At 36.5% G+C, this 23,730-nt stretch overlaps 1 protein-coding gene across 1 annotated transcript in view; it reads right to left on the bottom strand.

The window, feature by feature from the left end:
* Nucleotides 1-23,167, bottom strand: part of il10rb (interleukin 10 receptor, beta) — a 30,209-nt gene extending 7,042 nt beyond the window's left edge. Inside the window, exons 1-6 of the mRNA XM_073854830.1 lie at nucleotides 22,777-23,167; nucleotides 16,054-16,183; nucleotides 12,479-12,669; nucleotides 12,234-12,391; nucleotides 4,866-5,011; nucleotides 3,867-4,026 (exon numbers count right to left, since the gene is read on the bottom strand). Of these exons, the coding sequence (XP_073710931.1) occupies nucleotides 3,867-4,026; nucleotides 4,866-5,011; nucleotides 12,234-12,391; nucleotides 12,479-12,669; nucleotides 16,054-16,183; nucleotides 22,777-22,834 (843 nt within the window). The 5' untranslated portion in view covers nucleotides 22,835-23,167. The remainder of the gene's footprint in view (nucleotides 1-3,866; nucleotides 4,027-4,865; nucleotides 5,012-12,233; nucleotides 12,392-12,478; nucleotides 12,670-16,053; nucleotides 16,184-22,776) is intronic.
* Nucleotides 23,168-23,730: the final 563 nt, after the last annotated feature.

Raw genomic sequence — 23,730 nt, 5'->3', positions numbered from 1 at the left:
GTATTACATTGATGAAAAAGGGAATTAAACTTGTCATGCCATATATTACTGAAATAAAAGAAAGGGTTTTACGTCTGAATCCCCGAAACATTCCTAACTGCACGTTCTCCAGAGAGCTCGCGTTGATTCACGCCTTCAGAATATAACATCCATTTGCAGTTTTGTGCACAAACGTATATGAGAAATATTAATATTCCATCGGATTTAGTATCAAATAATCCTCAGTATATATAGTTTTCAATAGGCACGCACTTAGTTTCGGTCTAGTCACGTGTGAAGGCAATTAAACACGCTTGGGCTGCCCTCTAGTGGTAAAGTCTAATGACATTTTTATTTTTACATAGGATTTTATTGGACATTTTAAAGTGAAAATAACATAATATAGACATGTTACTGCAATGTTTTTTTTTATCTTGGGCATCTTCACATTGGAGTCCAGAGTTCATATAAAAAATTTGGTTAAGAAATGTTACAGACATCCTAAGATATGAACTACTTCCTGTTTGGCGACTACGCCACAGGTATATTTTGGGCTGTGATGGGCAAATGCTTCCGAAAATCAAAAATCCTTCTAGTAACTTTTGTAAGGCTTGGTCCAAGGATCGTGTATGTGGAATTTCATGAAGTTTCGACAAAATTTGTGACCTGTGAAACTTTAAGGTTTTGTGTTCTATCCAATATGGTGGAAGAACGACATGGATCTGTGACTTCATCTTCTCAAGCCACTTACACCCGTACTGCCCAAACATTTTAAAGTTTGAACAGTGTCTCTGTGTCAAACGGTCTGGTCGCTAGAGCTGACACAAAAAATCTACCCAGGAATAATAATAAGAAGAAGAATAAGAATAATAAAACTTAAGAACAATAATTGTGCTTTTGCAAGCACACTTAATAATAACTAGAAAATGCATTTCCGGAGGAACTGCAAAAGTGTGCTTGCTCTGGTGCCACCGATTTAGTTTGTGCATCCTCACATTGGAATCCCAAGTTCATGTACAAAGTCTGGTTTCAATATGTGAAAGCATTCCTGAGATATGAATGACTTTCTGTTTAGCTGGGTAAAATTTTAGATTGTTTTCTGATGTTGTGCATCCTGCGTTGGAGACCCTAATTCATGTATAAAGTTTGGTTTCAATATGTTAAAGTGTTCCTGAGATATAAACTACTTCCTGTTTGGCGGCGTAACATTTTAGAAAAAAATTGTTTTTTTATGTTGTTCATCCTCACATTGGAGACCAAAATTCATGTACAAAGTTTAGTTTCAATACGTTAAAGCGTTCCTGAGATATAAACTACTTCCTGTTTGGCGGCGTAACATTTTAGGAAAAAAAATGTTCTTTTGATGTTGTGCATCCTCACATTGGAGACCCAAGTTCATGTAGAAAGTTTGGTTTCAATATATTAAAGCGTTGCTGAGATATAAACTACTTCCTGTTTGGCGGTGTAAAATTTTAGAAAAAAAAATTGTTTTGATGTTGTGCATCCTCACATTGGAGACCCAAATTCATGTACAAAGTTTGGTTTCAATACGTGAAAGCGTTCCTGAGATATGAATGACTTTCTGTTTAGCTGGGTAAAATTTTAGATTGTTTTCTGATGTTGTGCATCCTGACATTGGAGACCCAAATTCATGTATAAAGTTTGGTTTCAATACGTTAAAGTGTTCCTGAGATATAAACTACTTCCTGTTTGGCGGCGTAACATTTTAGAAAAAAATGTTTTTTTTTATGTTGTTCATCCTCACATTGGAGACCAAAATTCATGTACAAAGTTTAGTTTCAATACGTTAAAGTGTTCCTGAGATATAAACTACTTCCTGTTTGGCGGCGTAACATTTTAGAAAAAAAAATGTTCTTTTGATGTTGTGCATCCTCACATTGGAGACCCAAGTTCATGTAGAAAGTTTGGTTTCAATACATTAAAGCGTTGCTGAGATATAAACTGTTTCCTGTTTGGCGGTGTAAAATTTTAGAAAAAAAAAATTGTTTTGATGTTGTGCATCCTCACATTGGAGACCCAAATTCATGTACAAAGTTTGGTTTCAATACGTGAAAGCGTTCCTGAGATATAAACTACTTCCTGTTTTGGCGGCGTCAACGCACATTTAGTTTGGGCTGTGATGGGCAAACGCTTCCGAAAATCAAAAATCCTTCTAGTAACTTTTGTGAGGCTTGGTCCAAGGATCGTGTACGTCAAATTTCTTGAAGTTTGGACAAAACTTGTGACCTGTGAAACTTTTTTAAGGTTCTATCCAATATGGCGGAGGAACGACATGGATCCGTGACGTCATCTTCTCAAGCAACTTACACCGGTACTGCCCGAACATTTTGCAAGCACACTTAATTATAAATTATACAATGTACTGCTGTTGGTTAGAAGCTTGATTTTTCTGAGATTTAATTACACATTATTTATGATAAATTAATCCATTTTATAAAATATCATAATACTGCCACTCCCCAGCACAATCTTGCAGACCCCTAGTTTGGGAACCACTGGTGAGGTCTATGTACTAAACTTAACAATTTCTTAATTTTATTTTATTTTTTTCCCACTAAAACAAGAAAAAAAAGTTTAGCAATAATTATTGTTATCGTCTTATGGCCCAGCCCTAAATACAATTAAATGGTCACTACTCTGGCATAATATTTACTTAATTCAATAAACCCCTTTTTTACAGAAACCTGGATTCGTTATGCTCTGTCATTACTTATAAATGCATTTTTAAAAACGTTCAATACTGTGGAAAGTAAGAAATTACACTTACTCACGTTACTGTGATTGAGTAGTTTTTTGTGTACTTTTACTTTTTTGAGTAGTATCTGTACTTTTGCTTTAGTATGTTTTGTTTAAAGTATTGTACTTCGCTACATTTTAAATCATATCCGTTACGGAGTAAAAAAATATTTTAAGAAATGCAAGGTGATAAAGGCGCGCATGGATGATTGATGGGCGGAGGAACGTGCTAAAAGAATCATGGCGACGGACAAGAGAGGCGCGCGCTAATGCAGACCCTCAATTCAATTCTTATGAAAGAATCTCCTGGCCATATTTAAGCGACCACTTTCCACTGACGCGAAGCGGGTGTTTCAATCCTATGAAAGGTAGGATTCTTGAGTACGGAATTGCCGACCGAGTTTTTACCGCTCATTTGCAAATTGTCTTCCGAGGTCTAGCAGCCTCGCGTCAAGTAAAACACAACTTAAGAACGTCCTCTAGAATGCGAGAGAGAGAGAGAGAGAGAGAGAGAGAGAGAGAGAGAGAGAGAGAGAGAGAGAGAGAGAGAGAGAGAGAGAGAGAGAGAGAGAGAGAGAGAGAGAGAGAGAGAGAGAGAGAGGGGAATAGACATGTACCCAACTCAGGGTAGCTAGGAAGACAATAAACATGTAAAGAATAAAAGTCATATAGCCATGGCACTCATCTCATTATATGCTCATTTAAACTATATATAGTTTAATAAAATAATGTATGTTACCAGCAATACATCAATTACAACCTTACTATAGTGCTATAGTGATTGTATTTACTAGCTGCTAAAAGATGTTTCTACAATTAAAAACAACTAGTTTGAGATTTATATCCCCATGTCGTTTTTTAACTATACTAGAATTCTCTGTATGTAACTTTTACTCTGAGTACAGTTAAAATGACTTACTTTTTACTTTCACATGAGTAGATTTTTAGACCAGTAACTTTAATGATATTTTACTTAAGTTAAAGTAAAGTAACTTTACTATTACTTAAGTAGAAGATTTTATTACTTTTTCCACCTCTGCAAAAGGTAGCATGTAATCTTTTGTAGCATGTAATGAAATAATATGATGTCAGATTGTAATATTATTTTTTTACAAAGAAATGTGATATACCTCATGGATGTACACTGGAAGTTGAGTAGCTGGGTAAAAAATGCTAGTTAAGGTCTTGAAAGTCTTGTAGCAGCCTAATGACAGAACCAACCCCAACAGCAAACACATCACCAGTGACAACAGGAAATAAAGAAATATCTCCAGGTATGTAGTTTCTCCTGAAATCACACATAAAACACATTCAGTTTATGAAGCTTCTTGGCTGTTTGCAAGGGCTGTGCATGAACTGTACAGAACACTCATTGGTCATTCTAAGCATATTCTGTGTTAAGGGTGCTCCGATTGATCAAATGCTGATTAGATTATGTAAACCTTGCGAAATTCGCTGTTAAACTGGTTGTGTCTGCACCGAAAGTCGGTGCATACCGCTAAACACACCTGCTGATTTTACTAATTAATTAATTATAACGGGAGTTTTGTGAGATTAAACTTAAGTTATTGACCATTTCAGTGACGGGGTCATTCTTTCATTGCTTACTGTAAGGGGGAAAAATGTATCAGCCATCCATGCGTTTAGGTAGATTTATCTGTCTCCAAAAGATAAAGATCTCATTGTTTATTAAGCAAATCGGACTGAGTATTACTTTTAACACTTACAGAATTTGGATGGATGTTTGTTTATTTATTCTGATTAAGCTGTGGTATTACACTCGTTCATTTGATTCTCATAGTCGCACATGATCCTAGTACGGGCGTTATAATTAATATACTGGTCAACTTTCATAAGCGAATCAGTGTTGGACTATACGCTTAAGTGGCCGCTCTCTGCGTGCTCAACTTTAAACATACTTTATTTAGTCCCCTTAAAGGTGACACTTAATTATTACAATAATTATTTCTAGTCAAAGTTAATGAATAGAATAATATTGAAATAAACAGAGGTTGAGGCTGACCCTATTTAGAGTGATCAGAAATGTTACTCTAAACGGAAATATATCTTAACTGGAAACATTTAGACAGTAAACTCAAGGTCACCGAGTTGTGTATAGGGTTTCTCCTCCTGTCTTTCTGCAGTGCGTTTCACTAAAGATACTGCTCTTGTTGTAGAACTCACAGCGGGACTGAACTCTTACGCAATAATACGTCCATCTATCCAGCCCAGACAATGTTGCAACATTATTATGTGTTGGCAGGATCTCAGCCTTCTATATTGCAAAGATTAAAAATAAGAACTTGGGTTGTCGCATTCACATCAAGCATTATACCATAACCATAAAACCTTTTAAAATTTGTATGTCTGAAAAATTAACCAATCAATTTGTTAAAAGATTTAGCAGTTTTACACCTGTGTTTGATGTCAGTGCTATTGTGTTAACCATTATCAAAAAAATCGTTGCAGTCCTAAAAGCTGATTGATCAAAACAGTGTTCTGGTGCTAAAAATAAAGGCCCCTGTCATAAGATCAAATCATGCGATTCAGTGTATAATTAATGTGTAAAATTGTCAATAAAAATGTGTAAAATGGCAGTAAAAAATAATCATCACAAGTTTATAAAGCACATTCTTGACTTGTTACCATAATTAATATTTTTAAGCTCAGTATTCTGACTTCAGCCCTATTCAGACGGGATTCGTTTTACAGCTGGACCTCAGAGAAGCACGATTTTCTCAGTGTTTTTAATCCCGTCCGAATCGGCCACATCTGTGTTTTTCTCTGATGACCTCTGAGCAATTTACCTACTGTTTTTCGCCGAACTCAGAGGTCCTCTGAGAAATTTTATCCCGTCCGGATGCAAATGTCTGTGTTTGCCTGCAATATCTTTTGAAAACGCGGTTCTTGTCGTGTTCTGGCCAACATGATCTGCCGTAAGGTCTTACTAACGTGCAACAAAATGGCTGGTTTTCATAGGGGCTACTGCGAAAATGACAGTAAAACTGACTATTATCAGCTTAAATTAAATTTAGTTGGACTTGATAGCAGAGGTGGACAATTAGTTACATTTTCCAAGCATCTGTGCCTTATTAGGATTTTTGTAAAAATTTTGAAAAATTTTACTTCACTACATTCTAAAGCATATAATCATATTAAAATGTATTTAATACCTTATTACATTTAAATTGTGTACTTTTACGCGAGTAAACGTATGTTAATGTACTTAAATATTAAATGTAAAACAAACACGTGTATTTATGAAATGTAATAGAATAAAAACTGTGATGATATGCTTTGGAATGTGTTTTCCAAAGAAAAACACAGATAAAATACAAATACTTGAAAAATACTTTTAAGTACAATGTAAAATCTTTGCTTGATAGTGACCCTAGCAACTTATCAACCCACCTGTGGTCTGTGGATGTTAGCATAAACAATCAATTTACTTCTCCTTTCTGTGTTTGTTGGCAGTTTGTAAAACGACAGCTCCGAATTCTTGTTAATCTGTTTTCCCATTTGGACCTGTTTTCGCCGATGTCACGCTGTACTCAAATGCTGCCGCTCTGTCTTTTGCCACTCAGTGGGCATAACCGCAGTACCTCTCGCCGATGGTGACGTCATGAACATACCCTCTATTCAGATATGGATGTTTTTTTTTCATTCGGCAAAATAAAATAATTAAATCAAGACGAGCTGAATATCGAACAATGTTAACACTCTAAAAACAAACGGTGCCAAACAGCACCAAAAGTGGTTCTTTGCTCGTAATCATAAAAGAACCGTTTTTAGTGCCATATAGCACCGGTGAGGCACCAGTGAAGCACCTGTGTAGAACCATATAGTGCTATGTAGAACCATATGTGGTGCTATATTGCCCCTATCTGGTTCCACACAGGTGCTTCACTGGTGCTATATGGCACCAAAAACGGCCCCTCCATGACCACAAGCAAAGAACCACCCCCGGTGCTACACAGAACAGTCTGTTTTTAGAGTGTGTTAAGACTGGCCCCTGTAATATCAGTATAAGGTAAGAAACTCAACCTTATTTTGTTAAACTCCGGAATGGTAATGCTAATTAATAAATGGTAAATGGACTGCATTTATATAGCGCTTTTAACAGACCTATGGCCATCCAAAGCGCTTTACAATTTGCCTCACATTCACCCATTCACTCCCACATTCATACACCGACGGCGGTGTCAGCCATGCAAGGCGCCAGCCAGCTCGTCGGGAGCAACTGGGGTTAGGTGTCTTGCTCAAGGACAACTCGACACTTGGTCCGGTGGAGCCGGGGATTGAACCACCAACCTTCCGGTTTGTAGACAACCTACATGAACCACTGAGCCACTGCCGCCCAATGTTAATTAATAAAGATAATAAAGTGCTATTAATCATTTCTTAATTTCTTTGGGTTTATTATTAGCAGCTAGTTATATTAAACACCTAGGCTACTGTAGTAGGATTTGTATATTTTATTTTGATTTGTTAACATTAAATTAATAAATTACATGTTCTGTAATAATTTTACATTTAAAGCAAAATATAAAACATTACAAACATGCGTATCCAGAGCATGTGCTCTTCATCAGTCGCATGAAACAGAAACTCCTATCTCTGTCTGGAATAGCCTGAGAATTTCAATACCGTCCGAATTGGTACATAAAATCACAGATGTCGTGGGGGACACGTTAAACTCAAACTTCGTTTGGAAAAACAATCCAGTCTGAATAGTGCTTTTGTCTAGCAGTGCTTTTGTCTAATAGAATTTTCTAGCAAGTATTACAAACAATCCTTTGTCTGTTACAATTACCCCATCCATGGGTTAAGTAACATTTGTCACTTTTGTCATAATTGTATTAAAATGGTGGGATTAAAAATAAACTTTATGTGTTCATTTGGAGCAGTGTGTGTGTCGCTTCTGTAGAAATATGATTTATATAACAAATATGTTTTAATTGAAAAACAAAATTGTGTTGTTGTTGCCCCGCTCTCTTCTATTGTTCACTGTTAGTTGATGGTGGCTAGTGCATTTACTAACGTCAACAAATATTACCTTATTGTAAAGTGTTTTTATTAGTGATGCAACAATACACTTAGTTCACGGTTCAATACATATTTCGGTTCTTGTTCACGGTTTACGGTTCGGTTTCGGTTCTGATGCCATGGCCTATTAAACTGTTTTTAATTATTCTATGCTTAGGTAACAGGAACATTGAGATGTTAAGAAGCAAAAATACTGGTTTTAATTGCAGTTCTCTTCATTTTATGTAAATGCAAAAATCATCTTACATATTTCTAGTGTACTGATACAACAATATAAGATATAATTAAATAAAGACATATAAAAATCATATCCTATTAAAACTGGGGAACATGTGAATTCATTACATTACATAAATTGGCCATTTTATATACCTGTACTTAGTAAATTAAACTTTACATTGTAAATAAAGGCTATACCGTACTGCACTAATGTTAAGTCCAACATCATGCTGTCTGTGTAGAAACCAAAAATGCGTTCCTCAAACAACATTACTGGTGGGATTTATTTTAGCATCTTCTTGAGTTAAACTTTTTCAACTTGCGCAGAAGATGTGTTTGAGGCAAATAACGCGCGTTTGCATCAATAACAAGCCCAATTTGCGTCATTCGCATTGCCGCACGCGAATTTGCATCTTTACATTGATGTTGTATGTAATCTACACGCACAAATTATTAATCCACACCTCAGATTTAAAAGACAGTCGTGCTGCTGCTTTTTGTTGTCGTACTTCTGTTGGGTGTGTGTGCACGCGAATGAAATCTGACACCAGCATTGCAAGCAGAGTTCAAGCAGAGTTTAACGCAGCTAGCGCACAGTGACTGGATATCAACTCGCTGTGGCGTTTATAAGCGTGCAGATCACGCGCATGTGCACATTAACAAAAGTGCAGGGAATATAAAACTGACAGATTTTGATGGATAAACCGAAAAACCGCAATTCACCTGCGCGTATTGGACCGTGGGGGTCGAACCGAACGGTTCAATAATGTATTGAGAATTGTGGCATCCCTAGTTTTTATAATAATTTATTTTTGACTATTGACTTAAACTAATAATTATGATTCACTAAAGCTCTTTTTGTATTACTGTCCAGCTTTTTGTTGCCCGTCTCTGTCCGCTCTGTGTCAGTGCATGTTTGCGTGCATGTGTGGACCCTGAGCTGCGCGTGCCACTCCTCCGAGACAGACAGCATAGAGAAATGACAACGGCAGCACGATCGGCTAAAATAATAATGGAATTAATTTTATGCAAACAACACACATATAAACACAACGGCTCTCAAAAATCACTGAGGTCATGTTCATTAACTCTTTCCCCACCATTGAAGAGTTATCTCCTTAAATCATTCTCGAGAAAACGTTTGCATGAAAATACGTGTTCCTGATGAGTTTTTATGTTAATCTGTAATACCGCAATTATTCACTAGACCCAATTTATACATTTAATTTATATTTTTTTATTTTTCATTTTTGGAAAAATACCCATATTTAAGCGTTTATAAGCAGAGAAAAAAATATACACAGCATGAAACATTTTTTTCCCGTTTGTTTATTTGGAAGCAGAGTGTATGTTCTTTCATTTGATATATTTGTATGTTTATATATATTTTTAGGGCTGTCAAAATAAACGCGTTAATAACATTTTAATGGCACTAATTTTATTAACGCAACACGCAATTTCTGTTTGACCCACAGCTAGATGAATTGAGACGCAGCAAGTGACCGGCGCTGGCTAGATGAGTCAGAGGTTTTCATAAAAATAAGAACATTAAGCTCTCGTCTAGCGAATCCAATTCTCTAATGGTCATTAAACATCTAAAATGCACGTTTTCTGCACGTGCAGTTTTCTTTATCTCCACGTTTTCTGTGAGGTGTACCGTCCCAAATCCATATAAAGCAAAGATGCGTCTTCTTTCACTTTTTAGTTTCGTTTTTAAAGCATTCAGAAATTGTAGAAAATAGACTGCAGGACTTTCTAGATGTTAAAATAATTATTAAGAGAGATAAAGTTCGGGATCTGATTGATGTTAAAAGAGTTATTAAGAGTGACAAGGCTCAAAAGCGATGCCTGACGCAGACGTCTGAAACGCATGCATACAAACGTGCGAGTGCGTGACCCTGATATATATAGACATCTAACACAAAATTACAGGTTTAAAAATATCTGTTTTGACAAGAATTCAATTAGGTATGACCTATAATCTGTTATATCTGAAGTGAATGTTTGGTTAACTGTTACGGAAAAGTATCTGTTGTGTCATTATATTAAACCCTTGCATTAGCCTAAAGTATCTTAAAGCAGTCTGTCTCAAAGACAGCGTTTACATGCACCCTAATAATGCGAGAATAATGGGATTTTATCAATACTCCGATTATACTATACCTCATGTAATCGCAATAATTCGATAAAAATAATGCGATTAAGCTTATAGTCGCAGTAAGTATAATCGCATTAAAAGAGGTGGCGTACGCCGTTTATAATCGCAGTATGCGTCCATGTAAACGCTTTAATCGCATTTATACCGCACTAATTAAGTGCACGTGTGTTTTAGTCACGCACCTAAGCACAAATTTGTTTTAAACTTGACATTAGCAAGTTTTACATGAACTCTGCTAACACGACTCGCTGTCAGCAGTCTGCCTTCATTCAGAAACAGCTCAAATAACACAACAGCAGTGTATAAAAGCTTTAAGGGACATTATAACGATAATTATAACGATAAATATATTAGTGACCACATCATAATGATAACTTCATGCTAATTCGCTCAACGAGCGCGGCATTACCTAACATCGGATATTTCTTGTAATAAAAACTTTTTTGAAATTGTTTACATGTCACTGAATGTATGCTGTTCTTGTTGCATTTACACAGCGGGAAACCAGCAGATGTCCTCAACTCGCTGCGTTTCGCGTAACTAAACAATGAATGTAGTAGGTTAATATCTTACCTTTTGGCGTAGTCCGTGTGGTAGAAAAATTTCACAGCAACAACTGCATCAGCTCTGGATACCTGAGGTAATTTTATGTTATAACCTCAGCAATGAATGAGCTTTCTACTGCATTTTAAGTGCGCTTGCACTTCAAGTTAAAATAGATTTGATTGGCTGTCAATGGTTTATCGTTCATCATGTGCCAAAATCGCTATCGTTATAGTTGTTGTGTGAGCTCTGCTATTATAAAACGATTTTTAAAACGATATTTTTATATATCATGTGAACGCCCTTTACAGGCACTGTCATATTTATATCTTCATCATGGCACCGGATAATGAAATACATCTATAACAACGTGTTTGTCATATAACGTAAGAAAATTAAAACAGTGGACCATATGTGAGTTCATCATTTGTGCTCTGCATTGGGCTATGTGTGAATAATCCGAAAATAAAAACTGCATGTAAACCGGAGTGAAGAGGTTAGCTCCAGTCATGTAAACATCTTACTGCGATTAAGACCTTACTCGCATTATTAGAAATAATCGCATTATTGGTGTGCATGTAAACGTGGTCAATGTCAAAATTAAACAATAAAAGAAAAACATATGTAACATATATTGATATTGTTTTTGCTCTGCGTTAACAGGTGTAGTTCTGTCATGCTTTGTCAGATTCCAACAATTGTTCCAACTGTTTTGAAGTTTTTTAATAGAGAATGTTAAAATATAAGTGACACATTTTTGAAAATTTGCTCATCCCAACTCAATTTGCCAGCACAGGTCACAAATTATGCAACAGCAAACATAATTGGAGAAAGAACAAGGTCTTCTAAAGCCAAAAACTTTTTTTAAACTATGGCTGATGGTTCTGTTAAAAATGTAAACAGGCTGTTGTAGACATACATTTGCATATAGCATATATATTATCCAAATCCATGCTGATTTAGAACTGATTTAGAAATTTAGAACAGATAAAAATGTGCGATTAATTTGCGATTAATCGCGAGTTAACTCATGAAATCATGTGATTAATCGCAATTAAATATTTTAATCTATTGACAGCCCTAATATATTTTTAGAAGAAAATTTTCCCGGAAGGCATTTTGTGAAAATAACAAAAAAAGGCTGGCGGGGAATGAGTTAATCGTGCGATAAAGTCGATAAAGTAATTATCTTGACAGGCCTAGTCATGATCGTGCTTTGCTGTGTAGTGCTGTGACACGGGTTACAGTAAGACTGAAATCGGAGCGCCATTTATTTTTGGTTTATACTTTCAGACGTTTTTCTCTTTCGGACGAAAATTGATAATGCCATTTTCTGACTAAATTGTTCGTTGGCCAAAATTTCGATGCATCCCTAAATTGTGCCTTTATGAGTTTTGTTGAACTGTTATAAAAAGTCCAAAAGTCAAAAAATCAAAGACCAGCTAACCAGTTGTACTTGCTTTAAAGAGATTCATATACATACATATTATGTGTGAAAGATTTCCTCTAATGCAATGGTGGGTATAGATACCTGATCTTCATATTTCTTCCAGTATTGGATTTGGTAATACATCTTTTGTACCAGCTCTTTCATGGACTGGTTGTTGGTGTCTAGAGGGTCAAAGATAGTAATCTCCAAACCTTCTTTAACTGGATTCAGCTTCACACTGGATGGAGGACCTAAATCAGCTACAAGCAGTGAATAAAAGTAAGAGATGCGAAAGCAATGTCAAAAGTAAAACTAAGCTAGAAAGAAATCTGTTTATAGTATATTACCATGTTTATCAGGACAGAACTCAATCTGGATCCAATGAGAAGATTGCTGAGCTATTTGTGCCCTCACACGCAACAGAAACATGCCAAAGTAAAATAGACCAGCATCAGAGAAATCACAGTGTCGTTCCACCACATCAACACATACAGACTTCCAGTCCTGCTTATGAGCAGGCCTGCGGGTCTTATACTGCCTGTTGGAGAAACACATGAAACAAAAGGTTATTTCCTGTTAGCAGACTGGAGGTAGCCTACTTCATTATAATTCAATATTTAAATGTGCACCATATCAACAGAAACCTAAATTTTTTGCATAAATCATTGCTATTGATCCCCCTTTACATCTGCCTGTGGGTTTTGCAAATATTTAACAAATAAAAAGTATTGAAAAGAGCTAGTTATGAAACCTCAAAACACCATTGGATCCTTAAACTGTTGATAAAACCTCGTAGATCCAAGCCTCTATGGTGAAAGTGCTCCACACAGTTTGAAGGGTCTCTGTCATAAATTGCGTGTTTGTACAAAATAAATAAAGTTTCATTCTCATTTTTCACTGGAATATCCCTTTAAAATGGGAATAATGTTTCAGGATTATTCAACTTAGCAAAGTCTCAGAGAACCTGACCTCTGGAGACTGCATTTCTGGAAAACTGTTCACAACTAATTCTTCATCTTGTTTAACTTGTTTAAAAATCTTTTGCAGATAAAATATTTTCTTTTCATCCTATTTTTTGTGACCCTGCTATTTCTATAGCATTGCGTCTTTCGCATTGGCATTTATTCATGAATTGTCATTGTTTTAACATTATGTAAACTGCATTTAAACTAACGTAGTCTCGCGTAGCAAGACCTTCAATAGCCAACAGACTGTGGGCGTGACGTCTGAGGCTGAGACTAATATTAAGGAAACACACATATTTGCATGGATTGCACGCAGGTATTTATCTGCCCCAAGCACCAGCACAGACAGTGAGACACTAATCAGTGCACCATCTCATGTTCTTATGAGAAGAGTAACCGTCTTTTCAGCCAAAAAGCTAAGCAGCTTTTGTTTTAAAAAAGTTTGCTTAAATAAAAAAAAAGTCAAAATTTGTGTATACAGCAGTTACATTAAAATGTGCATTGCACTGCACAACTGTGTTCTAAATACAATATTAGGCTTTTCACACCTGAAATTGTTAACCCTGGGTTATTCTAAAACCAGGGTTAACGAAATCCTGGGTTATTTTTTTTTCATGTTTCACACTGTTTAAACTTAAGCAGGGGTTAAGAGATAACCCTGGGTATTCATAATTTGACGTTTCACACTGTGCATTCCTAAACCCTGGGTCAGGAGTCTCCAACCTAGCTCCAACACATCTGTCTGTAATTATCAAGCAACCCTGAACACCTTGATTAGCTACTTCAGCTGTGTTTAATTAGGGTCATAACATTCTAACCCTGCTTCGTTTCACACTGCAGGCGGTTGGCACCGCACTGCGGGGTTAACACCACAAATGCGGTGCTAACCCTGCTCCGGAGCAGGGTTTCATAACCCTGGGTAAAAAGCGGTGCTAACACCGCTTTCAAATTACAGGTGTGAAACGCTCCTTAACCCAGGGTTAAAAGCAGGTTATAAAACGGCTCGTTCTGGTTCTTCATTCTGATTGGTTGAAACGCGTTCTAAGCCGTGATAAAATACCCCGGTAAACCCACGGTTCAGACCGCATCACAAGTATCATTGCGCCACTGTTGCTGTGTACTGATTTATGAAAATAAACACCACAGTCTTTAATCATTTTTTAATTTTTCTACATTTGCACAATTATGGCGATATCCAGATAAATGTCAATAAATAAAACATTTCGTCAATAAAGAGAAAACATTCTCTGAAGTTTTTTTTTGTCTTATTGATATTTCCGCTATTATCCACAAGATGGCAATCTTACCCAACTTAAACACTGAGGCATTCACTCGACACAACAGCGTTGTGGTGGATTTAGCGGGACGTGTGTTTTGATGGCTCTGAATCTGATCTCTTACAAAGTTCTTCACAAAAATGGAATTATCTCCGCATTTAGCTGAAAATTTGAGAGGTGATAACTGATAAGACAACAAATGAAGGTAGGATGAAACGTTTTTTGATGTTGTTGGAAAGCGGATGGACTGTTCTTTCATTTGATATTTTATTTTTATTATGTTTATTTAAAGAAGATCATTTTTCTGTAAGACATTCAACTAAAACTGGGTGGCAACTTAAAAAAACGCTGACGGGGAAAAAGTTAAGCATGCTTCCAAGCATATTTGATCATCACTTCAACAGTTGCACGATATAAAGTTTAATGTATAAATTAGATGAATGTTGATTTATAAAAATAAACACCACAGTCTTAAATCATATTTTCATTGTGTCTTTGCTGCATCTCTGTTGGTTGGGAACTGCGCTCTGTTTCAGTCACACTTGATTCTGAGGAACTACTTTGTTTGGCGGAAGAGTAATATTTATACTAATATAATTACAACTTATTTGTGTTTTATTTTATAAAATCCCGCTAACGTTATGCATATGAAGTAACCGTTTTATAAACGCAATAAACCCCTCGAAGCGTTGGGTCACCAGTGCATTTTGTAACAGCCAAGGGGGTCGTGCCTAACAACGCCCCTTAGCTGTTATAAAATGCACCGGCAACCCACTGCCTCTTGGGGTCCATTGCTTTAGTTTAGAATGAAGATTACCCAGGGTTAAGCGCAGTGTGAAAACCCCTTATGTGTTTACAGTTTGAGTTTGGATTAAGCTCTACTGCTGTATTTGCACAGCAATTTAAAATGCGTTTAAAAAAATAAAAACAAATCACTTTAAAAGTGAGGGGGGAGCATGTCCCCCATCCCCAGTCGAAATTACACCCCTCCCCCTAACAGACATGTTTTAAAATTAGTCATTCTATTCCTCTATAAAGCAGTATGGTGATGTATTTATAATGCTATAAATTAAAGGGAAACCAGGCAAGTCTGTGTAATATTTCTCTACGAGCTCCCCCTAGTTTCAAACACACTGTCGTAAAAACGAACTGTTGTCCCTCCCCCCTCGGAACCAAGTGTATCAGCTTTTTTCCAATCCAGTTAGGTTTCCCTTCCGTCAAGGGTTTTCGATGCTTCTTCCCCGGCTCTGCCATTTGCAACAATCGCTAGCCGTGTTTAGCTCGCCTGCCTCTGTGTTGTTTGCTGTAAAGTGATAATGCTTCTCGCAATATCTGAGACTTTGCGAGACTGAAGGACACCGGGTCGGATACAGCGAAGTTGCAAGTGGGGTATTCTTCCTACAGATGGTAGGGGCGGGCGAGAGAGACTTCATTCGTCCGGTAATGAGTCATTTAACCATATACCGACTTGAGAAGATGATTTATTAACATAAAAATGCTGCCTTGTGTCCCTTTAATGTCTAGAAACAAAGCAGAAAAGCGTTTCTTTGTGAACCAGAAGTCAGACCCATAATTCGAGCAAAGCCTCATGGTGCTTAGGAAAAAGGTGGATATATAATACATAAAAAACTAAAACCAAGTCAACTCATCAGCTGTAAAAAAAGATGCAGGCATACTTACGCTAGATATTGTGCAGTGAAGGTAACGGTCCCATTCATAGCTGTCTCATGACCCCAGTCCCACTGCAGAAGGTAATGTGTGTTAAGTGTTTCAAGAGTCAAATTCTGAGGGCTGCTCAAATCTCCAAATACTGTAAAAAAACAAACAGAAACAGAATATATGTTGCAATACATGTTATTTAGATGTAAATACAAAAAATCATGTGTTTGCAATTAGGGCTGCACGATTAATCGAAAAAAGAATCACAATCTCGATTCATACATACATGCATGCAATCCTCTTTGTAAATGACGGCAATTCATTTACATGTGCAGTATTTCCCGGTATTCAGATGCTGCATTCACGTGTTCACATATTTACATTTCAACAATCCAGATGCTATGTCCAACTTGCTTACACTCACACAGTGTAAAACCAAACCCTATTCATTCACCACTCAGACCCGATCTTCTCTTGTAACGTGTAACAAAGCGGCAGACCTAAACACATCAGTTTACTTGGTGGATTTGGAGCGTCAATTTTTACACAAATGAGAGGAAAAACGAGCTCTATTTGGGAAAATCCTGGTGGCGATGGAGAGAGGGACGATGCAACAATATTGGTTCAGAATAAAGGCAACTTTCCTTTTTTATTTGCATGATTTTATAATTAAACTGTAATAAAAACATATTGGTCCAGGGAGTGTGTTCAGGGGGATTCCCATAAGCGTAACAAGGGGGACATTCATCTTAGGGACGCAACTTTATTTAAAGATTTTAATAATTAAAAATGCATAAATAATTAAAAATAACATTTGGTGAAGAATATCATAAATATGGTTATACAACAGTAATAAAAAATTTAGGATTTATTTTATATAATTAGTTATATTTGTAACTAAAATTAAGCACACATGACTGTGATCCTTTTCTCTACACAGTATAGCTCTATGGGGTTTGACATTAGACGAGTGATCCGGAAAAATTGGGACATATTATCTAGTGATCCTAATTTGCGCCCATGTTTTCAGAGCCTACAATGTTTTCATTTAGGAGGGCACCAACTCTTAAGAACAAACTGATGAACAGTCATCTCCCTTCTTCTAGACCTTTGTCATGGCTTCGGAGACCTAAGGGCACATACGGTTTTGGCTCATGTAATCATTGTGAAAATGTTGCCCGCCAAAGTTCATTTATTGATGTGTTTACGCAAAGAATGTTTCATTGTTAGGACTTTGCTAATTTTAACACCAGCACATGTGATGTTTACAGACTTGAATGTGAGTGTGGGTGTTTCTATGTGGGACGCAGTAAGCGAAGAACATCTTGCAGAGCACAAATACGCCATCAGATCTGTGAATCCTAACTACCCCATGGATGTGCATTTCAAAGAGGCTGGGCACATGAATTTGTATAATTTGGAGGTAATGGTCATTGAAGTCATTTCTAGGAATGTAGGGGTGGTGGTGACAGGCTTCAACGTCTTCTTCAAAGGAAAACCTGGTAAATTGTAAAACTTAGAGCCACTACTTTCCAGGATTAAATGACGATGTGGATTTCTCCCCCTTTTTATAGGGCATTTTAGTAATCATAGTATGTTTGTGTTAATACTTTTCTATTGTTTGTTTTTAGACTTATCATGGGTAATATGTTTTTGATGTGTGTATGCAGAATAATATTCAAGTATAACAAATAATGTTGTGCAATTATCACTTTTTTTTTTACTATTTGTGTTTTCTTTGTGAACAGCTCAGTGTGTTTGGCTGTAATGAGATTATTAAAAAAAGTTTTACCTAGTTGTTGTTAAAGCTGGGGGTGGAGCTTAGGTCATGTGACCATTCCAACACCTCTCTACCTGGTAAATGCACTCACCGGTGTATGTTTGTCATGCCGTGATGAAAACTGTTTAGTTGAAACACATTGGCATGTAGCCATTTTTTTAATTAAAAGCTTTTTTTACATTTATCAGGAGTGCCTCATTTTTTCTTATTGTTATTATAGGCCCTTTTTTGAAGAGCACCCTGGATTGTTTGTACATTATTTATTAAAAAAATTGACCCAGAGAAGCGTTCCTTTTTCTTTTTTCTCATACACTATTATGTCTTGGGGACACAAATGGCACCGAATAAATTATTAAGAATAGACGTCAGACAATCTGCCGATGGGCATCTGAAAACAGCTTTTTATAACCAAGCACTGCAGATGTTCATCTCAGGAGATGTTCTGAATTTAGTTTATGTACATGATAGTTTATCTGAATTTTGGGTTAGCAGTGATATTTGCCCATCAGTTATGTAGGCTTATGTGGTACTTCTGTGGACATATATATGCTAACATATATATGCAACTTTCTTGTCCGCATCACTTTTAGAGTACTGAGAGTACTGTACTACACTGCACACAGCACAAAACAAAAACATGAAGTGGAAAGACATATTTACTAGGGCTGGGTAAAAACATCGATTCATCAATGCATTGCAATTATTTGTTTCTCAATTCAATATCGATTCATCAAATTCTATGAATCGATTCAGCCCCCCCGGCCAGTGGCGGCGCTGTGGGCAACACTCTAGTTAGAGCATTCAGCGTTGTACAAGACGCGCTATATCAAAACAGAAAGATCAAAGATGGCAAACAGCAGCACTTCTTTCAAGCCTGCACCATCAACGTGATCAAATATTAGCAGAGGTGGAAGGAAACAAATTACATTTACTCACGTTACTGTAAATGAGTAGTTTTTTGTGTCCTTTACTTTTTTGAGTGGTTTTTAAAATCTGTACTTTTACTTAAGTATGTTTTTTTTGAAGTATTGTACTTCGCTACATTTTAAATCATATCCGTTACAGAGTATTTTTTTTTAAAGCAAGGTGATAAAGACGCGCAACGGATGATTGATGGGCGGGGGAACGCGCAAAAAGAACCATGGAGACGGACGAGACAGGCGCGCGCTAATGCAGACCCGCCTCAGTTCAAATCTTATGAAAGAAACCCCTGGTCATATTTAAGCGACCACTTTCCACTGACGCGAAGCAAGTGTTTCATTCCTATGAAAGGTAGGATTCATGCTCTCGAGTACGAAATTGCAGACCGGGGTTTAATGCTCATTTGCACGACGCGTTTTTAATACAGTGCGCATTATCCATCGCAGTCTAGCAGCTTCGCGTCAAGTCAAACACAACTTCAGAACGTCCTCGAAAATGCGCAGCTCATTAGACATTGCAGAGAGAGAGAGAGAGAGAATAAAGGTCTGACATCAGGTACCCAGGTCAGGGACGCTAGAAGACAATAAACGTGTCAAAAGTATGACATGGCACTCATCTAATTATATGCTCATTTAAACTAGATATATAGTTTAATAAAATAATGTATGTTACCAGCAATACATCAATTACAACCTTACAGTGATTGTATTTACAAGCTGCTGACCACCTTCAAAAGTGCATAACTCACATGTAAAATCATTAAATAATTGCATAAATGTTTCTTAGTTTAAAAAGGCTTTTTTTTACTTTTTGTTATTGCACTTTAATTGTAAAGATGTTCCTACAATTAAAAATAACTAGTTTGAGATTTATATTCCCTTGTCGTTTTTGAACTATACTAAAATCCTCCACCTCTCCCCGCTGTAAAAAAAGTAACTTTTTAATGATTTACTTTTTACTTTTTACTTGAGTAGATTTTTAGACCAGTAACTTTACTTTTACTTAAGTAAAATATTTTTGTACTTTTTCCACCTCTGAACATAAGTAATACTACACACATTATTTAAAAATATACTCGGGTACTTAATTGCTTGTGTATTTACTTATTATTGAATCGATATCGAAGGAAGTAAATCCATATTGAATTGAATCGAATCGAATTGAATCGAAGCCTCAAGAATCGAAATCGAATCGAATTGTGAAATTGCTAACAATACCCAGCCCTAATATTTACACCTGTTGGGCATTAAAGTTATATGGTAACATGAGCCACATGAAGGTTATGTAACCGCTCATAGCAGAGCTCTGTTGTGTATCACTCAAAGTTTCAATGGGTTAGGGGGAGGAGCTAAGATGCGAGGAAAGGAAACGAAGATACACAAACACAGTGCCGGGCCTTTCCATACGCAAATTACGCAATTTGCATAAGGCCCCGCACCACAATAATTTAAAACCATTATTGTTTAATGAAAACAAGACGCTATAATTTTAATAATATGCAAACATACGGATTTATGCAGGTTTTTAAAAATACTTAATGATTTCTTTAATTACTGATATGTACTCCGACAACATGCAGGCCGTTTCTCAATCCGAAGGCTGCAGCCTTCAGAGGTCGCATTTGTAGGCTGCATACGGCATAAAGACGTATTTCAGAATATTAACAATTATAAAGTTGATTATTATTCTTAGTTAATAGTAAATTGTTGCAATATGCTTATGACTTGCGAATGAAATGCTAATAAACCTAGATTGATAATGTATGCAGCGTGCACACACGACCTCCGGAGGCATGACGCAGGAGAGTGATGGCTAACAGTGCACATATCATCTGCCCACCATGGCTATAAAATGCTATCCGTCTGGAGCAGAATAATGGGAAAAAACGTGAAGCAAGGGAACAAAAGGAAAGTATGTGTTTGTAATATTTGAAAGTTTTATTAGTATTGCCTAACAAAGCAGTGTAATTTTTTTTGTTTGAACTTTATAAGTAATTTTTAGTAATTAAGTCATAATTTATGTCAGTAAATAAAGTAAACAACATTTATGCACTTTAATGTGTTTGTCTTTCAGTTTGTTTAGATTTGGTGAATGGGTAACGTTTTAAATTGTTAATTTTTTACTGTATTAACATTATGCATTTCTATTAAATTTGATTCATTAAATTAATTAAAATTTTAATCAGGTTTATTTTTAGTGCTTCCCACAACACATTTTAAATCAAAACAGCCTTAAAACAAATTCATGTTTCATGTTATAATCAGCAAGTATTCATTTGTCAGAGAAGGAGAGACAGCAAGCTCAAATCGCGGCAGTGGCAGCTAGTAGTGGCACTTCCGGCATCAGTAGTGGCACGTCCGGCATCTGGCTCATTTTGAGGCAGCTAGTGGTGGCACTTCCGGCATCTGGCTTATTTTGAGGCAGCTAGTAGTGCCGGAAGTGCCACTACTGATGCCGGAAGTGCCACTACTAGCTGCCACTGCCGCTATTTGAGCTTGGCCCTGCTGCAGAGAAGAGTGTCAAAGTAAAGTCCATATGTGAATAATATACAGCTGTAAGATAATACAATATGCGGTTACTTAACAACTAATTAAAGCAGAAACAATGAATGGATTTTTTGAATGCACTGATAGGGGGCCCCTCACAAAGGTTTGCTTAGGGCCCCCCCAGCATCTAGGACAGGTGTTAAGTCTGTTCCCCCTGTTTTCCTTTAGTGTAATGTTTCTTATAGAGTTTTCATCATGTTACGTTTATTTTTTTAGATACATTAAAAGTTTAAAAGGCTTAAGGCTACTGAGATGTGTGCATGTATGTAATGTATATGGTTTGTTCTTTATTGGTAAAACAATTATTTTTACAGTATCAACCGCTAAAGTACATAAAAAAGGAATACTATATATTTTATATACCCTTTATTAAATATTAAATAATTGTCCTGTTTTCTATTATTTCTTCCTTATATTTAGCCGTGATTGTTCTAAAACTATTATGTTTACATACAAACTAATATGCGTAGGCCTGTTTATATATTAATAACACTTCACATCATGTATGTGAATGTGTGCTATATCTATTTTTATTAAGTATGTAAACAAACAGTACGGACAAAAAGGAAAACACAGGCTAAGGTATAAGGTAAAAAGAAATATTAGAAAACGAAAAAAATTTAGAAATATTTAATAAATGATATAGAATACATTATATTATTGCTTCTTTAGTATAACCCATTCAAATCTTTAATCTTTCTAAATAAATTATCAACGTAACGTGATGAAAACGCTATAAGAAATACATGATAGAGGGAACAGACTTCAACACAACATCTGCACAAACAGGGAACCAACACAAGTGTATGAACATACAATTGTGGTGTTTCCTGTACAGTCCCCTTCAGCTGATTCCAGTCACATGTTCGTCGCGCGTTGAATCATGTCTTATAGTGAGTTATCGAATGAACAATCAAAATCAGAGTGCATTGTGGCGGACGCCCCAAATAGTGCACGATGAGATATGGTGCTGTTTCGGAAAAAGCTCCGGGGAACATACTTTAGCTGTGCACTCAAAAATTTGTACTTCTTAACACAGAAACAGTAGGCTATTATTAAAGCATAAATAAGCGAAATTACACGCAGCTTTGTTTATTTTCTTCCGCTGCATTGCAGTGGCATGTAACTTACCCTTTCACTTTCACTTCCTGCTTAACTACAATCTCTCAGTGGCTTTGTGGCATCAATATAAGTTAATGCAATGGAGTATTAAATCATTTCATTGTTACATTTTGTCGTTACTCTCTGGGTATTAAATGTATGTTTCAGACAGAACTGTCGGAACAAAAACATAGAGACTGCGTGTCGTCTGACGACATTAATAAATTCTCACATTATCACTCAAATAATTTCACAGAGAACAGCGGATGTTTCAAAAAACTACATTATTATAACAAAAACGTCTAAGGTTAACATTTTAAAACAAACTCTTACAGAACACTCTTCAGTAACGTTAAGCAGACTCACAAAAACTGTATCATTGTAGTAGCAACTTACCCAGTGATACTTCAACCAGGAGGAAAATTGCAACTCTACACCACCAAAGCGAATTCATGTCTCCGTTCAATGCGTAGACCTGTCTGAAAGCATTACTACATTCACAATCAATGTGCTTGTTTGAGTGTGTGAAATCTGTTCAGTTTCCGAAGTTTAGAATCATGACTAGTAGCTACTAGCCAGAAGAAGAAGTGCTGTGCTGGAAGTGTCACAAAGTGCGTTCACGCCATATCGTAAACTTTAGCACTACTTGGTAAAGGTAGTGATGTTACGTCTGACACCGACGCTCCGATTCTTGCTTCAAACTCGAAAAGTCGACACCTTGAAATAAACCACTGTTAACTTACGGATCGTTACGTCACCGTAAAGGTCGCTAGCACTTCTTCTCCGGTAGCTTTTACTGACAGTTTGCAAACAGTGTGCATTACCGCCATCTTCTGGACTGAGGTGTGAACTCCTTGGAATATCAATTATATTACGCTACTACGGAGGTGAGTAAAAGGGGGGGGGGGGGGGTAAATAAATAAATACGACTAAAGTTAACTAAATGGGGGGCTGAGGCTTCTTCCTATTTGCAAGTTTAGTTTCTTTCAAAGGTGATCTGTAATTCTTTTTTGGGATCATAATAGTCTATTATATTTTGGGATGAATTCCGCTGCACCTGTTTTTCCAGTAACTGGATCTTTAGACGCATCTGTGTTTATCTGTACTGCATCATTATGGTATTTTGATATCCAGCTTCGTTTTGTATAATACTTTTCATTTCCATGCTTACTATAGTGTAACAAAATAACAAAATAACCATGGAGGGATGGCAGTAATACTTCTTTTCCCCAACTCCACCCAAAACTACTGACATTAGTCCGGCCATACTCCCAGCACTCTTCAAGTACCTTTTTTGAAGGATGTGTTTTTCCTTTCCCTGCAGACTTATACAATAAGACATTTGTTTCC

This window comes from Misgurnus anguillicaudatus, chromosome 17 (genome assembly GCF_027580225.2).
Source record: "Misgurnus anguillicaudatus chromosome 17, ASM2758022v2, whole genome shotgun sequence".
Classification (NCBI taxonomy): domain Eukaryota; kingdom Metazoa; phylum Chordata; class Actinopteri; order Cypriniformes; family Cobitidae; genus Misgurnus; species Misgurnus anguillicaudatus.
This window is presented reverse-complemented; position numbering and strand designations above follow the sequence as displayed.